Source organism: Gopherus evgoodei, chromosome 14, assembly GCF_007399415.2.
Source record: "Gopherus evgoodei ecotype Sinaloan lineage chromosome 14, rGopEvg1_v1.p, whole genome shotgun sequence".
Classification (NCBI taxonomy): Eukaryota; Metazoa; Chordata; order Testudines; family Testudinidae; genus Gopherus; species Gopherus evgoodei.
In genome coordinates this window covers 1,575,492-1,594,826 of record NC_044335.1, presented here as the reverse complement: position 1 = coordinate 1,594,826, position 19,335 = coordinate 1,575,492, and the positions used below count along the sequence as shown (strand labels likewise).

Here is a 19,335-nt window from a genome sequence, read left to right as displayed (position 1 = left end):
GGATTAAAACATACCTTTTAGAAAGGTAACTAATTTCACCCTAAAGACTCCAAACAATGGTGAGTCCACCACCTCTCCGATAAGCTGCTCCAATATTTAGTTTCCCTCACTACTACTTTTTTAAATTAAATCAAAGACAGGTAACTGAAAACTTGGCTGTCCACATTATGCAAAAGAGACTGGAAGTTGTGACCATGTGCAAAGTGCAAATGGAACAGCAGGCACAACACAGTTTTTTAATGGACATAAAAGCAGCATAGTTAGGGGCACTGTGCTGTTGAAGGTGCCATCTTTAGGAGGAGACTTACAATTAAGGTCCTGTGCGCATATCATCATGAGAAATGGCTTGGCACCTCTGGTAAGAATATGAGTTCTAAGCCTTGGTCTCTTGCCAGATTCATTTAAACTTGGTTAACTATATTCTGTCTGCCTACATTTTCCCTCCTGCTTCAACTGGATATAGTACGCTTGTTTGCTTCTTATCCCAAGACAGTAGCATCTGTCTTGTGCAGTTCTACTGCACACTCTTAAGCACCTGCTGAGGTCCATTGCAGAAATGGCAATATTTCAGTGCCTGGTGCAGTAATGTATGTATACACTGTAAAACACTTCAGGATCCTTTGGACTGAAAAATGCTATTTATTTCTAAAAAGTGTGCTCCTTACATGCCTTCTGGGCACATTAACAACTTAGAACACCCCACAGGTCAACTTTGAAACGATGTATTGTTTGCAGCAGCCAGCAATTTAAACACTCCCCTACCAATTAGCAACACTTTTGTCTAAAACAAAAATAAAAATGTTCTTTCAGTTAACACCCTCTCAGGGAAGAGTATTGGTAAACACATATGCCTTCCCTGCTGCCCTGAAAGGCAGACCATGCTCCTGTTCCACAAACAGCGATTTCCAGAGACAAGGATGTTCTACTGACTCCAGCCTGCTGCTGCCCACAGTTCAAACCCAAAAACTATCAGGAGAAATGGCTCAAGTCGTCCCAAACATTTCTCTAAAATGATTTCCACTGGAAACATAGAACTGAATTAGTGCTACAAAAGCCAATAAAGAGTTAAAGAAAAATCCAGCATTTTCCTTGGATGTTCCCTGTGTATCCAGACACTTTCCAACCTAGACTCCAGGTTCTCATTTCTCTCTCCTTCTTATTTTTTAAATTAAAAAGCAATGAGACCGTAGCTGTAATGAAGGGCAAATGGGCTGACGGATGCAAACTAATGTACCGTAGTAAGAGGCTACATCACCAGAACAAATTCTAAATTAAAACTGCACCATGAAACCAACTCCAGTTCCTCTAAGCATGCAATCTAGATCATCAGCATTTACAAGCTGTTTCGACCTCAATTACACTATCTTTTTTCGGGAGGAGGGGGTGTTCTCTAATATGCAGTAACAGAGTTATTATGATCAATTATGAAAATGCCTGGAGTGTAATTATTAATGCCACCAACACATTTGCAACCGAATGTAACTGAATTCTCAGACAAACTTTGTTAAGCAGGAGTTAAGGTTTAAAGGATCATAAAAGGAAAGAAAACCTTACAAGAACATTGCATTTATCAAACAAGCATAATGAATAACCAAATAAATCCAGGTTAAGATAACATGCCTGGATTTCTGTTCATTTAAAAGTATAAAGAGAGAGTTAAGGTACCCAAACAACCTTAATTCTGCCCCCATAGCACACACTCAACAGCATCTTAAAAGTTTTTCTCAAAATTATGTGGCTTTTTAAAAAGCATTTTTAAATGCTTATGGCAGAATGTGTGGGAGGCAGCAAAACACTTCACACCAGTCTTATACAACACAGGGTAGTGAGCCTTGGGGGTGCCAGAAAACCTGTAAATAACGTATGTTTTGAAGAGCCTACAACATTTCCATATGCCCAGTTCCAGATGTGCTCATTTTCATAGTTCTACACTGTGATGTCAACTACTCAAGAAACACCTTCTAATTCTAACACAGGGAACTACAGGAGAACTTAAGTATGCAACAATATGGAAATGATTTACTATTTATGTTGCTGTAGTGCCTTGGGGCTTCAATCAAGTGACAGCCCCGTTGCACCAGGCACTGTACAAATATGCAGTAAATGACATTTCCTGCCCCAGAGAGCTAACAATCTAAAATTAAGTTGACAAGGTAGGTGAAGTAATTTCTTTAATTGGACCAACTTCTGTGGGTGAGAAAGACAGGCTTTCGAGCTTATGCAGAGCTCTTCTTCAGGTCTGGGACACGTACTCCGAGAGTCACAATTAAATACAAGGCAGAACAGACTGTTTAGTATAAGACGTTAATATGTATTTCAAGGGGCACGCCGAAGGCATTTCCCAGACCTGAAGAAGAGTTCTGTATAAGCTTAAAAGTTTGTCTCTCCTACCAACAGAAGTTGGTCCAATAAAAGACATTGCCTCAACCACCTAGCCTCTCTAATATCCTGGGACTGACAAGGCTACAACACCACTGCATAAAATGAGATTATACTTACAGATAACTAGATAGATACAAATGTATGATTTTTAGATTAAAAAAACAAATTTCTGTATTTAAAACTTAAAATCAGATTTTGTAAATACGTTTTTCTTCTTCAGGAAGAACCATCTGACTCTACTGGGTAGTAGGGTGCAATTTATATTCACAAAATGCTGTCAAATACAAAAAGTAAACAAACTGATGGGAAAAACAAAGACTTTCTCTCTACTCTCTTTCAGCTATAGTTATTTTAGGTGTAATTTGCTACACTAGTAGAAAATTAAAAATGACCAAATGTAAAGTTTTAAGATAATGCATCCTGGAATCGGAATTTTTTGTTCTCACATGTGGATTTAAGGGCTTGCCTGCATGAGGAGTTTTTCCACAATAGCTGTTCCTGCTTAACCTTGTGTATGGACACTCTTATTCTGTAAAAAGCAACAGAGTGTCCTGTGGCACCTTTAAGACTAACAGACGTATTGGAGCATGAGCTTTTGTGGGTGAATATCCACTTCGTCACCCACAAAAGCTTATGCTCCAATACGTCTGTTAGTCTTAAAGGTGCCACAGGACTCTCTGCTGCTTTTTACAGATCCAGACTAAGGCCATGTCTACATCTAAAATTTTGCAGCGCTGGTTGTTACAGCTGTATTAGTACAGCTGTATAGGGCCAGCGCTGCAGAGTGGCCACACTTACAGCAACCAGCGCTGCAAGTGGTGTTAGATGTGGCCACACTGCAGCGCTGTTGGGCGGCTTCAATGGGGGTTCGGGGAACGAGAGAGCAAACTGGGGAAGGAGACCAGCTTCGCCGCGGTTTGCTCTCGCGTTCCCGGAACCACCCAGCAAACCTCAGGGAAGGAGACCTGCTTGTTCGGGGAACGCGAGAGCAAACCGGGAAAGGAGACCAGCTTCGCTGCAGTTTGCTCTCGCGTTCCCCGAACCACCCTGCAAACCGCAGGGAAGGAGACCTGCTTGCTCGGGGGTTCGGGGAACGCGAGAGCAAACCGGGAAAGGAGACCAGCTTCGCCGCGGTTTGCTCTCGCGTTCCCCGAACCACCCTGCAAACCGCAGGGAAGGAGACCTGCTTGCTCGGGGGTTCGGGGAACGAGAGAGCAAACCGGGAAAGGAGACCAGCTTCGCCGCGGTTTGCTCTCGCGTTCCCCGAACCACCCTGCAAACCGCAGGGAAGGAGACCTGCTTGCTCGGGGGTTCGGGGAACGAGAGCAAACCGGGAAAGGAGACCAGCTTCGCCGCGGTTTGCTCTCGCGTTCCCCGAACCACCCTGCAAACCGCAGGGAAGGAGACCTGCTTGCTCGGGGTTCAGGGAACGCGAGAGCAAGCCGGGGAAGGAGACCAGCTTGATTACCAGAGGCTTCCTCAGGTATGCTGGGATACCTGCTTATTCCACGGAGGTCAAGAAAAGCGCTGGTAAGTGTCTATACTTGATTACCAGCGCTGGATCACCAGCGCTGGATCCTCTACACCCGAGACAAAACGGGAGTACGGCCAGCGCTGCAAACAGGGAGTTGCAGCGCTGGTGGTGCCCTGCAGATGTGTACACCTCCTAAGTTGCAGCGCTGTAACTCCCTCACCAGCGCTGCAACTTTCTGATGTAGACAAGCCCTAACACAGCTACCCCGATACTCTTATTCTGGAATAAGCGCATCTACCCATAGAGTTAGTCAGGAATAGTTAATCTGCTTTAAATTTACATCTTACCTCTTTCCAGATTAACCCTCATGTGTCGACAAGTCCTAACGCAAGATCTGTCCTTGGATCCAGTATCAAAAGAGAAAGAGCTCTGCCTATGGGTTGAGGTGGTGAAGCTCAGTGGTTTGAGCATTGGCCTGCTAAACCCAGGGTTGTGAGTTCAATCCCTTGAGGGGGCCACTGAAGGATCGGGGCAAAAATTTGCCTGGGGATTGGTCCTGCTTTGAGCAGGGGGCTGGACTAGATGACGCCCTGAAGTCCCTTCCAACCCTGATAGTCTATCAAAAAAGATGTGCCCTAAATCAATGAATAATCATACTAGGGGGCACCTGCCTTACCTTCCCCTGGCGCAGGGAATTATTCATCACTAACAAAACAGTGTATCCCACAGAAATCTGGGAACACATTCTGAGCCCTGACTGCTTCCTCAATGAATCAGGAAGATTTAAAGAAACCTGGCTAACTTACTTATTTTAATAATACAGAGATACCTGCTTTGCCTGATGCAGAGGCACAGTAACTTTGTCACTCCGGAGCTCAGAAATCATGTATTAAAGACATCTGAAAGGAACCTTCTTTAGGGATTGAGCTCCCTTTGTGAGCAAAACTCAGCCACTTGCAACCAGCTCGAAAGAGCCATCAAGAAAAACTATCCATTAGTTGTCAATTTAGAATGACTTCTGAAAACGAGTCCCAAAACTCCAGCCATCTCTTTCCAAGAGCCTCTTAATCCTGTTTGTAACACCTGTGTTAAACCAGACACTCTCCATCTCACTTCTCATTGCCATAACTCAAAAGAGATGAGCAATTTTAGGTAACATGAAATCTAAATATTAAAAAAAAAAAAAAAACTAAACAACCAAGTATAAGAAAAATTCATAAATACTTCCCCAGAGCTGTGAGTCACACAAGCCAGCAAATACATAGGGAAGGGAACCTGTGCACTTCAGCCACGTGGATGCAGTGTAAGTCTTAATTCTCCTTTAACTCCTTTCCTCTCCCCTTTCCTGCACTGGGTGCAAAAGGCATAAAAGACAGCTTGCTACTGCTTAAGGGGCACAAAAAGGAAAAAGTTGTGAAGTCATAAAAATCTGAAGATTTCCTGCCCCCCTGCAGACTGACACTCGCCAGCAAGAGCAGAAAAAAATTAAGGTGATGACCCCTGGTAAATATTTGCATGGAAAGGGGATAAAAATTGATCATACCACATCCAATAAGTCCTGCAGTTGTCTGCCTTTGTTTCATGCTGGGGAATGATTCAGAGATGAATGAAGATATGCCAGTTACTGAAAGACTATACCACAAACAGCTGCCAAAAACTAGGCGGCTAGCCTTTAACTGACACCACAGACTTGCCGTAAGAAACCCATCTCTACCATCAAGATCAAGTTAATGACCAAGGCACATATGCACAGACAGTGGCAGAAAATGCACTGGCAAGAACAGGTTTAAAGGGACTTGTAGCATTGCTAAGACCCATCCACATAGTCAGCTGCACAATTCCCAATACTTTTCCATCTTGCATGATCTCAAAGCCTGAAAGAACAACACCCCCCTTTGTGCTCAGCAGAGCAACCTGAAAGTTCCCAAAGAATGACTACTCCCAATATGAGATCCGAACTGTCCCCCAAAATAACTAAATTCAGATATGCTATTCTGAAACTCCTGCTGACTCTCTCATCAAAAGTTGGGTCATTCAGCTTAAGACCAGAAGCCAGTGGTCAGTTCAGTCCTCGGCCTCTCTTTTCAGGTTAGGTCTATTGCAATTAGATACTCATGGCTGGCCAATGCCAGCTGATTCAGGCTAAGGGGTTATTCAGTTGCGATGTAGACATCTGGGCTCAGAATGGAGCCTAGGCTTTGGGACCCTACAAGGTGGGAAGGTCCCAGAGATTGGGCTGCAGCCCAAGCCCACACGTCTACACCACAATTAAACAGCCCCTTAGCCCTGAGCCTGATTCAGCTTGCACAGGCCATGCATGGATTTTTAACTGCAGTATAGCTATACCTTGAGACTGCAAAATGGAAGCCTGTTACAGTGGTTTTTGTAAGACATAGATACAATCATTAGCCATGCATATGAGAACCAGCAACTCACTTCACATAGGCAAGCAGTTCATAAGACAGGATGGGAAGTGATGCTTATTTCAGTTTTGTATTATTTTGCTCTGGTTTGTTTTTCCCGGGCCTTTTACAAGCTTTCCAGTCTACAGGAGGGGAGGGAGACCACACATGGAAAGGCAGAGTTCAGGGTCAGGTTTCAAGTTCATTATCTTAGCTTCAGGGCATTCATTCCTGCTGAGCTGGGCAATGATGAACCTTGCAAGCACTTCAAACAGCATACGATGGCAGGTGCTATGGACAGGGCCGGCTTCAGGGTTTTTGCTGCCCAAAGTGGTGGGGAAAAAAAAAGTCGCGGTCGTGATCGGCGGCAGCTCCAGCGCGCCGCTTTCTTCTCCGAGAGGGACCAAAGGACCTGCCGCTGAATTGCTGCCGAAGAGCCCGACGTGCCGCCCCTTCCCCTTGGCTGCCCCAAGCACCTGCTTACTGAGCTGGTGCCTGGAGCCAGCCCTGGCTACGGACTACTACTTTAACCAGAAAGAATGACCAGAGTTGAAGTTACTGGGAACAGCTTATCAGTTGCAGGAGATGCACCGGGTTAATAAGGTTGTAAATATTCACCAAGTCCACTGCTTCTCAAGCTGCACTGTCTTCAGCTTCACCTGCATTCATTACCCAGCAAATGTATGGTAAGTTATCTGTACACCATCATGCACCTGCACTAATTGAGACAGATCCAACTGTGAGCCAAGCTTAGCAAATTTAACAAGAGCTACCGTTTAAGAACATAACCCCAGCCAGTACAGCCAAGCTTTACATTGATTCCTGCCTTCACTACTTCCTTTAATTTCACAAACGCAGTCTATCTAAAACCAAAGCAGTTTGTAATTTCTACATACAGCAGTGAAATCCACATCTGAGCAGGATTAAAAACATCTCCCCTTTTCCTCTCCAGAGATAACTGAAAGAGATGTCTGGAAATAACTGGAGATGGCTCTGCCCCCTTAATTAACACTGTAATTGGAAACCAGACACAGAGGGTATGGGCATAGCATTTCTGGGCAAAACAGCAGCAATATTTAATCATCGGTTTAGACCATCTGCAACTATTTTGCAGAAGCGCATAAAGTTTATGGATTCCTGATCTCTGTATAAACAGCCACGTGCTGGAGTCAGTTTAATCGTATTCTCTGCTGCAAGAAATTCCTTTTTCCATTTTGACCAGCACTTGGTGCAGAATTGGAGGCATAGTGTCTGAAATCTTCCATGCCAAATTTGGCACTAAGGGAGCACAGCTGCTTGATTAAGTAGGGACACATATTAACTGTTCAGAGAGGAGAAATCTGAAACAATATAAGGAAAGCAATTAAGGTTTGTGATGGGGAAAGCAGAGAAGACCAAGGGACTTTGCAGAAAGGCCACAATAGCACAGGATTTTAATTATGTGGCTTTTCGTCTGGTAGAGAAAAAGTGCAGATACCCTCAATAATCATGTGCTAGGAGGCACCTCTGGAGCAGGGATTATCCAACATGATCAAGATGGTTTAACCCACTAAAAACTTAAGACTGGCCGTACCAGGTCAGACCAAAGTTCCATCTAGCCCAGCATCCTGTCTTCCAACAGTGGCCAAAGCCAGGTGCCCCAGAGGGAAGGAACAGAACAGGTAATCAAGTGATACATTTCTTGTCACCCATTCCCAGCTTCTGGCAAACAGGCTAGGAACACCATTCAAGCCTATCCTGGCTAACAGCCATTGATGGACCCATCCTCCATGAATTTTTCTTGTTCTTTTTTGAACTCTGTTATAGTCTTGGCCTTCACAACATCCTCTGGCAAGAAGTTCCACAGGTTGACTGAGGGTTGTGTGAAAAAAATACTCTCTTTTTTTCTTTTAAACCTGCTACCCATTAATTTCATTTGGTGACCCTTAGTTCTTGTGTTATGAGAAAGAGTAAATAATGCTTCCTTATTTGCTTTCTCCACACCAATCATGATTTTATAGACCTCTATCATATCCCCCCTTAGTCGTCTCTTTTCCAAGCTGAAAAGTCCTAGGCTTATTAATCTCTCCTCAAATGGCAGCCGTTCCATACCACTAATCATTTTTGTTGCCCTTTTCTGAACCTTTTCCAAGTCCAATTTATCTTTGAGACCAAAACTGCATGCAGCATTCAAGATGTGGTTGTACCATGGATTTATATAGAGGCAACATGATATTGTCTGTCTTATAATCTATCCCTTTCTTAATGATTCCCAACATTCTGTTCACTTTTTGGACTGCCACGGTACATTGAGTGGATGTTTTCAAGGAACTATCTACAATGACTCCAAGATCTCTTTCTTGAGTGGTGTCAGCTAATTTAGACCCCATCGTTTTATACATGTAGTTGGGATTATGTTTTCCAATGTGTATTATTTTGCATTTATCAACACTAAATTTCATCTGCCATTTTGTTGCCCAGTTACCCAGTTTTGAGAGATCCTTTTGTAGTTCTTCACAGTCTGCCTGGAACGTAACTATCTTGAGTAGTTTTGTATGATCTGCAAATTTTGCCACCTCACTGTTTACTGTTTTTCCAGATCATTTATGAATCTGTTGACTAGGACTGGGCCCAGTACAGACCCCTGGGGGACACCACTATTTACCTCTCTCCATTCTGAGAACTGACCATTTATTCCTACCCTTTGTTTCTTATCTTTTAACCAGTTGCTGATCCATGAGAGGACCTTCCCTCTTATCCCATGACAGCTCACTTTGCTTAAGAGCCTTTGGTGAGGGACCTTGCCAAAGACTTTCTGAAAATCTAAATACAAGATATCCACTGGATCCCTCTTGATCACATGCTTGTTGACCCTCTCAAAGAATTCTATGTTTCGGCTACCAGTCCAATAACGGAAGCATCCCTCCCTTAACCCCCAACCCAGGTTCGACTGAAAGCTGCAGGATAATAATTTTTCATTTTTTTAAAAAGTATCCACAAGTAGAGAATAGGTTGCTAGCAAGACCAGCAGCCAAACCCATGAGAACTGAGAGGAAGAGAGGATTTCTTCATACTCTGCCTCCCAACAATCCTTCAAAAATTATCCATAGCCCTGTAGTAGAAAGACCATTTCCCTGGGAAATGGGAATTCAAAAGGTTTAGAGAAATCAGAGATGATATCCAATATTTCAAGTAGATGTGAGCAAGCCCTCCCCGCCAGAGTGGAATAGAATCAAACAGGGACTTACTTATCTTTCATTTTGAAACAAGAAAAACGTGAGGAATAAATCGTCCTTTCCAGAAGAGCTGCTGAAATAAGCGAACTAAATGAAATACAGTGCAACTTTGTATTTTATAACATCTTACATACAAAAACTGTGCCACAAAATACTTAGAAATAAATAACAGAGCCTGAGAAAAATGAGAAAGTAGAAACCAGTGAAAAATGAATGTTTTCACTTGGGATTGGAAATTGGATGGAAAGTTGGTAAAATGGAGAGACACAAGAGCAATAGAGGGAAAGGGTATCATATCAACAGCAGTAAGATTAGTACTGTCAGTCAGTAGATAGATGGCTGGATGGATAGGAAGGGGAAGATCGGAGACACAGGAGCAAGTCCACAAAGAGTTTTAGAAAGGAAAGATGTGCTGAACTTGATCTGAAGAAACCAGACCCCCATGGAGCTGTCAGAGGACGAGGTCGCATTTTGTTGACTATGCGAGAAGGTAAGCAGCACTCTGCAGCTTCGATGCCAGAGTGAGCTGAAGACACAGAGGAGGAATTAGCACAGCAGGATCCCTTCCACATCCTTTCAGAATAACTCACTCGTGTGGAAAAGACAACACAGAAACTACCTAAAGTCAATGGAACTTTTTCCTCTCCACCTCAAAGTAATGGCACTTCAGAAATTTAAACACACCCTAACTAATGGCAGGTTTCAGAGTAGCAGCTGTGTTAGTCTGTATCCGCAAAAAGAACAGGAGTACTTGTGGCACCTAGAGACTAACAAATGTATTTGAGCATAAGCTTTTGTGGGCTAGAACCCACTTCATCAGATGCATAGAATGGAACACACAGAAAGAAGATAATGTATACAAAGAGAACATGAAAAGGAGGGAGTAGCCATGCCAACTGTATGGTGTCAAGTATCAGAGGGGTACCTGTGTTAGTCTGGATCTGTAAAAGCAGTAAAGAATCCTGTGGCACCTTATAGACTAACAGACGTTTTGGAGCATGAGCTTTCGTGGGTGAATACCCACTTCCTCAGATGCATGTAGTGGAAATTTCCACTACATGCATACTGTTAGTCTATAAGGTGCCACAGGATTCTTTGCTGCCATGCCAACTGTAAGAGGCCAATCAACTGAGATGAGCTATCATTAGCCAGAGAAAGAAAAAAAACCTTTGAAGTGATAATCTAATTGAATCTATTTCCCCATGTTAAAATATCTTCACACCTTCTACAGGTCATCTCGATTATCATTTCAAAGGTTTTTATTCTCTCTCCGGCTGATGATAGCTCAACTCAATTGATTGGCCTCTTACAGTTGGCATGGCTACTCCCACATTTTCATGACCTCTGCATGTATAAATATCTTGTGTTTTCCATTCTATGCATCCGATGAAATGGGTTTTAGCCCACAAAAGCTTATGTTCAAATACATTTGTTAGTCTCCAAGGTGCCACAAGTACTCCTGTTCTTTCTCCTAACTAACAGGCAGACTGTGTCACAGGCAATAAACAAAGCATATTCACAAGTGCTCTCTCCTCTAGAGAGAGATATCCCAAGGTTATAACAAATCCCACTTCCAGACAGTTCTAAGGACTGCAGAAATAATCTACCTGAACATCTTTTAAATTGGAGTTTTATACTTACGTATATGTTGGCTAATACATTAAAGTGTCTTTTGGTTTCATACTGTACTGAACTATAAGGCAAAGAACTAGCTTGCTCAGGAATGAATCTCCAAGTCCTCAGTAGCATAAGAGGGATCCCAACATTATAAATCACCATACAAGGTCTCATTCAGTTGCCCACAGGACAGTATTCCAGGCTCACTATGGTCAGGGGAAATAAGAGGTTCGCTACATCTGACTAGAAAAAGTTTAAACACTCTCTGATAAGGCTGTTATGGTTGTAGGCCAACAAGAGAACAAACTTCATGAAATAATACACATTACTCAAGAGGAGGGAAACTGGATTTAAAAGGATCCGGATAAAATACATTCAAAAGTGACTTGTGCAACATAAAGTGACTTGTGCTGAAAGTAATGAAGACAGCTGTGAAATGAGTATAGGCTCTATTCAGGAAAAGGATTTAGGACAACTGTGAACAATAACTTAAAGCCACTTTTTCAACAGTTAAGAAAGCAAGAACAATTGGAGATGTGAACAGAGTACCAATGTATTGCAGTGGTCGCCCAATGTACTGAGTAAAGCTTGAGGCACCATATTTCAGGAATTAGAAGACACCCACAGGAAAGCATCATCAGATGCCAGGGACAACAGACACAATATTAGGAAATTTTATTCATATTTGTTGGAAGAGAGATTAGACACCTCCACACATCCACTTCTAAAGTTGAGGGCTATGAGAAGGTAGATGAACACTATTCAAGAGGATAATATAGTAGACTAAGAACCAAAAGGTCACAAACTATACATAAGAAAAGACCAGATGCCAAGGTTAAATAAATAAATAAATGGAGATATCCTGTCTCCCAGAACTGGAAGGGACCTTGAAAGGTCGTTAAGTCCAGCCCCCTGCCTTCCCTAGGAGGACCAAGTACTGATTTTGCCCCGATCCCTAAGTGGACCCCTCAAGGATTGAACTCACAACCCTGGGTTTAGCAGGCCAATGCTCAAACCACTGAGCTATCCCTCCCTCTAATGAGGGAAATTTTATTACTAAGAATAGTCAGGAGGATTATCAGATTAAGACTTAAAAAACAGGTATTGCCTGTGTCACAAACTGCACCACAACATTTTAGAAATCTAATGTTCTTTTCACCACTAATGTTGACATTTACTTTTTGCATTTCATTCAGCTGGAATAACAAAAATAGACTTGTCAGTTTCACTTTCCTGCTATAATATTTGAGGAGAAACACTACAGAAAAAAAATTTAGATTGTTTTTAATCACAATCTATTTCAAAAAAGTGTGAAGACATTGACATTGATCTTGTAAGTTTTCTGCCTAAAGTGACCTAACAGTCAGTTAATGTGTGGAACAGCCCAAGGGCACAGACAGACACTGCCCTATGGGGACACACAAATAAACATTAGACAGTAATAGAAAGACATACAGGACGTATGACAATGACAGGCAGGTGGAAAGATTTCCATAGGTCCCATGGTCTCCTTTCTTCCCAAGACATTACAAACTCTATATATGGGGCGGAAAGGTCAATTTGTGGATCCAAGAACTTCACTAGTTTGCCACTACCAACGGGAATGTCTCCTAAGGACTGACTATTGGCCCTCCCTGGACAGCCAGCAAGATAAGTCGCAATTTAAGACAAATTGGTGGCAAAGATTTTTACATTGCTTTCTGCTGAAAACAAAGATAATTTTGCTTGGGGAACAAGCCAAAAGCACACGCCACCCTCGAACGTTCTACGAGAAACCTTCATTACCAAACCCTCCCTTCATTTCCAAGAGTTGCCCGTGACAGCTCTTCATTAGGTCAGTGTTCGGCCAAAGTCGCAGGCACTCGATAGCCGGCCCGTTGAGCTGGTGCCCGCCGGGGTGGCCCCAAATGCAGTGCAGTTACACACCTGAGCGTTGCCCACTGCTGTAGGCTGCCGGTTCTCACGCTTGGCGAGGCCGCGGGCCACGTGCGGGCACCACGATGCGCCCGGCCTGTCGCTTTGCTAACTCCGAGCCGGTGTGGCTGCAGGGAGTCTCCTGCCGGCGGCCCCCCGCCCCCGCGAGCCCCATGGCACAAGGGGAGAACCGGGGCCTAGGCGGGGGGGATCTCGGGCTCTCCAGCCGCTGGAGCAGTCCCACTTTCACCCCCCGCCCCGAGCAGGCTGCAGGCGGGGCCCCTCCCCCCGCCCGCGGGGGTCACACCCCCCGCCCCCGCGAGCCCCATGGCACAAGGGGAGAACCGGGGCCTAGGCGGGGGGGGGATCTCGGGCTCTCCAGCCGCTGGAGCAGTCCCACTTTCACCCCCCGCCCCGAGCAGGCTGCAGGCGGGGCCCCTCCCCCCGCCCGCGGGGGTCACACCCCCCGCCCCCGCGAGCCCCATGGCACAAGGGGAGAACCGGGGCCTAGGCAGGGGGGGGGGGGTCTCGGGCTCTCCAGCCGCTGGAGCAGTCCCACTTTCACCCCCCGCCCCGAGCAGGCTGCAGGCGGGGCGGGGCCCCTCCCCCCGCCCGCGGGGGTCACACCCCCCGCCCCCGCGAGCCCCATGGCACAAGGGGAGAACCGGGGCCTAGGCAGGGGGGGGATCTCGGGCTCTCCAGCCGCTGGAGCAGTCCCACTTTCACCCCCCGCCCCGAGCAGGCTGCAGGCGGGGCGGGGCCCCACCCCCCGCCCGCGGGGGGCCCCCCCCCCGCCCCCGCGAGCCCCATGGCACAAGGGGAGAACCGGGGCCTAGGCAGGGGGGGGATCTCGGGCTCTCCAGCCGCTGGAGCAGTCCCACTTTCACCCCCCGCCCCGAGCAGGCTGCAGGCGGGCCCCCTCCCCCCGCCCCGCACAGGCTCCGGCACTCGGGGGGAGGGCCAGGCGCTGTGCCCCCCAGGAGGGGGAAGGAGCCGGCCCCGCCCCCGGCCGCCCCTCACCTGGTAGCTGAGCAGCTCACCCACGTCCATGACCCTCGCGCAGCGGCCCCCTCCAACTGTCGCAAAACCCGAGGGAGGGACAACACGCTGCCGTAAAGCGCCGCGCAAAAAAAGCGGCTCCTCCTCGGGGCGAGCAGGAGCCGCGCTGCCGCAAAGCGCGACGGGGGGCGCCACACTGCTGTCACGTGCCCTCAAACGCAATACTTCCGGAGCCGCGGAGGGGGGGGATTGGCGAGCGGTAGAGGGGGCGGGGCTGTGCCGGCAGGTGGGGCACTGGGCGGGGCCGTGCTGGGCGGAGGGGGCAGGTGGGGCACTGGGCGGGGCTGTGCTGGGCGGAGGGGGCGGGTGGGGCGCTGGGCGGGGCTGTGCTGGGCAGGTGGGGCAGGTGGGGCACTGGGCGGGGCCGTGCTGGGCGGAGGGGGCAGGTGGGGCACTGGGCGGGGCTGTGCTGGGCAGAGGGGGCAGGTGGGGCACTGGGCGGGGCTGTGCTGGGCAGAGGGGGCGGGTGGGGCACTGGGCGGGGCTGTGCTGGGCAGAGGGGGCAGGTGGGGCACTGGGCGGGGCTGTGCTGGGCAGGTGGGGCACTGGGCAGGGCCGTGCTGAGCAGGGCAGGGCTGTGTTAGCAGTGTCCTGCTTTGCCCTGCTGCGGCCGGCCCTGTCTGGGGGGGGGGCACACAAGCTAGCTCTTTGCACCCCTCCCCACAACGCATGCTAATAATGGGGCCTGGCCCCTGAGCCATTTCTGATTCAGCTTCTGCCTGGTGCTCACTGGGCTCCCCAATTGCCTGAGCACAGGCAGCACAGCCCCTGTTAGACAGGGCAGAGCCAGGGCGGGGGCCTGGGACTAGATTCTCACAGGGATTTTGGTGCTGCAGCGGCTCACTGCCAGGCACCCGGCAGCCCTGTGGCACTCTTAGCCCTGAGGAAGGCACCCAGGCTCCCTCTGCTAGGCCGGGGAAGAGGTGGACACCTAAGAAACGGATTCATGGACACCAGCAAGCTGAATGGGGAGCTGCCAAAGCCAGCCGGGGTGAAATGCAGGGCCAAGCACCAGGCCTAGGGCCCATGTTCACAGGGGCATTGGGATTCCCAGCCACAAACCCTCTCCTGGAGTCAGGCCATTCCTTTGCAGGGAGCCAATAGACAATGGTCAGGGAACTCTCCAAGGAATCTGGGACACTTGTTCTGCCTGATTTGGTGGAGATTTGAACTCGAGTCTCTTACAGTATGTTTTCACTGCAATTAGATGCCCACGCCAGCTGACTCGCATTCACAGGGCTCAGGCTAAGGGGCTGTTTAACTGTGTCGTAGACCTTCTGGCTGCAGCATCCTGGCTAGACCCCCAGCTTGAACACAAGCCTGCACAGGTACACTGCATTAAACAGCCCCTTAGCCTAGTCTGCTGGCATGGGCCAGCCACAGGTTTTTAATCCAGTGTACACACCCTTACAGCCCAGGGGAGTGCCCTGACCACCAGGCCATTGGGTCTCCCACAAGATTGCCTATTGAATCTGGTCCATTTTGTGTAAAGAATTAAACATTCATTGAGAGAGAAGGGAGGGGTGAGAGATGGACACTCTATAGCCCAGTGATCTGGGTATTCACAGGGGAGACTCAGGCTCGAGTCCCAGCTCCAATGAATATTTAGCTATTTATCCAACACTTCAGCAGGACAAATTGCATAAGGCCTACACCTGCCTTGCCAGTAGTCTGGTGGTCAGGACACTCCCTGGGATGGTGAAGAACCAGGTTTGATTCCTCAGCCTGCCTCAGTTAGAGTAGGACTTGAACTCCCTCCTCCCAAGAGAATGTCCCAGGTGGCTTACCCCCAGCTGCCTTTTGCACAGGTTAGGCGTATTCTGAGCAAGGCTATCAGACAAGATAGGGGGAGGAATGCCCAATGTGAGAATCTGGCCAGGGTTTAGGCCTGAGCTAGGGTGTGGAGCATCTCAGTGACCTCAGGACTTAGGTGACTTTGCAAGGGCTCAGCAGTGCCGTTGGGTGGCAGCCAAGCAGTGGTTTGGTGAGTATCAGTGGTGTCCAATGTTGGATTTAGGCATCTAAATCCTTTTGTGAATCCAGCACCCCTGATTGTCAGAAGTGCTGGACATCCCCCCCCCCCACCTGAATTCAAAAAAGACTGTGGAGATGTAGCTCTGGCGACAATCAGGCCTTCACAGACTTGCCTGAGGGTGCCCAACAAGTCTGCTGCAGAGCTACCATCCTAGTGCAGAAAACATCAACATCTGCATGGAGGAGATGTGTCAAATCCCACTGGTTACCGAGGTCATGACAGACAGTCAGTTTTGCTTTTCAGCTGAATATGAAGCAATGACTAGCAGCATTTGTTGACTTTTAAAAAAAGGAATGATGAAAACAGAGAGCCAAACTGTCCAAAATCTTATCAAATATATTTTAGCTGTTCTTTAAAAATCAGCTTTGAGGTAAAAATCCTTGTAGCATAACGATAGCAGCTACTGCAGTTATCTCAGCGGGTGTCTACTCTAAGGACAGTCATGAAATTAAAAATATATATAACATTTTCTAAGAAAGAAGCCCCTGGCATCCCTGCTGTTTCAATAAAGTCTGGGAGACAGCAGTCACGACAAAATTAACTCAACAAATCTGCACTCTAAAGAAGAGACTTGTAAAGGATAATTATTGGATCCTCTGCCTTTCTTTTATTGGGTATTCAGATAATTCTCCAGCTGTGAAGACAAAACACAGTCATTCTGTGAGTATTGACACATACTTGTGAGCATGATACAGTTATTGGAAAGCTTGACAAGTGATGCTAACAAATAAGACATACAGAGTTGCAAAATAAATAAAGTACATAAAGAGGTAAGAGCCAACCCTCAGTGTACAGACAGGAGCATAAACCTGGCATCCATAGGAAACTCAGACAACATTCACTTTTGTATTCAAAGTGACATTATGTTTTGTTGCTCTGACTTCCCTTGTGTCCCCTTTTGTTGCTTTTGTTTCTTGAATGATATTATCTGCCTAAAATGATGTTTTTCCTTTCACTGTGTAATAATACTTTGGGCATGTAGTTCACCCAAAGATCTCATCGCGGTTTACATACAGAGATTACCTTACAGAGGGGCTGTGAGATTTAAAGTGTTGACCTGTATCCTGCAGAGACTTACACACTTGGACATTAAGGGGAAGTGTGTGAAGCTCAGCACATGGGTAAATCTTTGCACACTCAGAGCCTTCCTGTGCCCATCTTGCAGGTGGGGAAAGTGAGGCAGAGAGAGGTTGTTACTAATTCATAAACTGCAAATGGCAGCTCTGCTAATAGTTTGCATTTAGACAGCGCTTGCCAGCTCCCAAGTACTGTCCAGACGCTAACTATTTCATCCTGGCAGAAACCACTGAGAAAAAGGTGGGTAAGTTGCATCATTCTGATGTTACAGATTGGGAAACTGAGGAAGAAAAGGGAGGCCACAGCAGGAGTCAGTCTCAGAGACTGGATTAGGACCCAGGCTTTTTTGGGGGCCCAAACCCCACCTGTTTGTAGACCCTCTGTCTCCAAGAGATTCTGCTTCTCTCCCATCAGCTTTTCAAAATAACCAGGGGGCTTCCTTGCCATTGGTTCCCTAATACTAAGGTCTCTGAAGTGTGCTGGGAAGAATGGAAAGGCAGAGGGTGAAACAAGCATAGGACAATGCAAGTGTCAGTGGAGCAACTGTTGTCAGCCACTAGAGCCTCTCCTGGCCATGTTCCCATCTCACACGCTGCCTGGCCTTATAAGGCTCCATAACAACCTTATTGCTGTCTGCAAAACTGAATTCTGTCCAAGCTGCCGCAGGGCAGGATTCAATAACGCAGTGTTTTTATCCAATAAAGGGAGCTGGCACATGGGGACAAAATATCAAATTAAAAACAAATACAGAAACAAAACTGAGGAAAAAGAAATGCCAGGGGAATGTAGGGCTGGAGGAGAGCAATGTGCCCTTGGTTCTGGGTTCTGAACTGGAGCCTGTTCTGGATACCAGAAGGGGGAGGCCAAATGCACTGAGAAGTAGAAGCATTTTTCATGCTCGAGGGAAGGAGTGTTGATTCCCAGGCTCATGACTGAGAGCTTCCAAAGGAGCACAACCATGGACCAATCCATCCTTGGTACAAATCCCCTAAAGACAATGGGGTTACTCCAGAAATTATATTGGCCCCACTTCTGTAACAAGTAGGTCAACTGCCCGAAGAAAGGCAGGGTGTCTAGTAGTTAGACCAGAGGACAGGGAGCCAGGAGACCTGGGTTCTATTCCTACCTCTCACTGGTTTGCTGTGTGGCCTTGGGCTTGGAGATAATGCTATGTACCCACCTGTATGGAAGCACTTTGAAATCCTCGGCTGAAAGGCGTGGTAGAAGTACCAAGTACAATTCAACTAAAGGCTTGGGGGAGCAGGGCCTCTGCTGTCTACTCCTGAAAACGTAGCGAGTCAGAAGGTCTCTGCATAGCCTAATGTCTCTCAGTGGGGGATGCACTGTGTGCAGTTTGCTTGCAGAAAGAAGCTGCTTCCCCAGACAAAGGGAAATGCCAAGTCTCCCCAGGGACTCTGCTTCATACACCTCCCACCCTGGTACCAACCCCAGTGACTTAGGCCCTGATCCTGCACGTGGCTCCCCACAGGCAGAACTCCATGACCATGCAGAGCAGCTTGCAGGATGAGGGCCTTGATTTGTCAACAGCAGTCATGGGCACACAAACAGCCCAAGAACCAGAGCCAAATGGATGAAAAACAGCTCCTGCCATTCAGGCACCAGGTCTCCCATGGGGAAGGAATGAAAGGAACTAGGATTAGTTCTCTTGGAGGTGAGGGACTAAACAGCACTGCTGTTAGAGCAGCAGCATAGACCAGACAGAGCCTGCGAACAGGCGCATGGCAAGCTCAGAGCTGCTCAGCTGTGGAAGGGACCTGCTTGCCAGTCCAGCGCTGGCTCTTCTCTTGCCAGAGAGCAGGAATAGTGTCAAACGGTGCCAGACATTTTGCAAAGCAGACACACACCCTGCCGGCCAGGGACTCAGCTGAGCCACCCCTCACTTGATTTCCTTGTGCAAGTTTACAGGCAGGCCTGCAGAGATGAAGACGAGGCGTGACATGGTGGCCCCTCCGGAAGGCAACGGGAGTTTTGCCATGATTTCAGTGGGGCTTGGGACTGCACCCAAAGATTGCAGCCTTCGTGAGATAGTGAGCCGTGTGGGGATGAGAAGAACCCCGACATGCAATGGCTGTTCCGCCTATTCTGCCACTTATTTACGTTAGGACATCCCACAGCTACCAAGAAAACACCGAAAGGTGC

General features: G+C 47.3%; 1 protein-coding gene across 1 annotated transcript in view; it reads right to left on the bottom strand.

Annotated features, from left to right (window-relative positions):
* Positions 1-14,131, bottom strand: part of CTNNBL1 (catenin beta like 1) — a 108,747-nt gene extending 94,616 nt beyond the window's left edge. Inside the window, exon 1 of the mRNA XM_030532901.1 lies at positions 14,025-14,131. Within this exon, the coding sequence (XP_030388761.1) occupies positions 14,025-14,054 (30 nt within the window). The 5' untranslated portion in view covers positions 14,055-14,131. The remainder of the gene's footprint in view (positions 1-14,024) is intronic.
* Between the last annotated feature and the right edge of the window lie 5,204 nt (positions 14,132-19,335).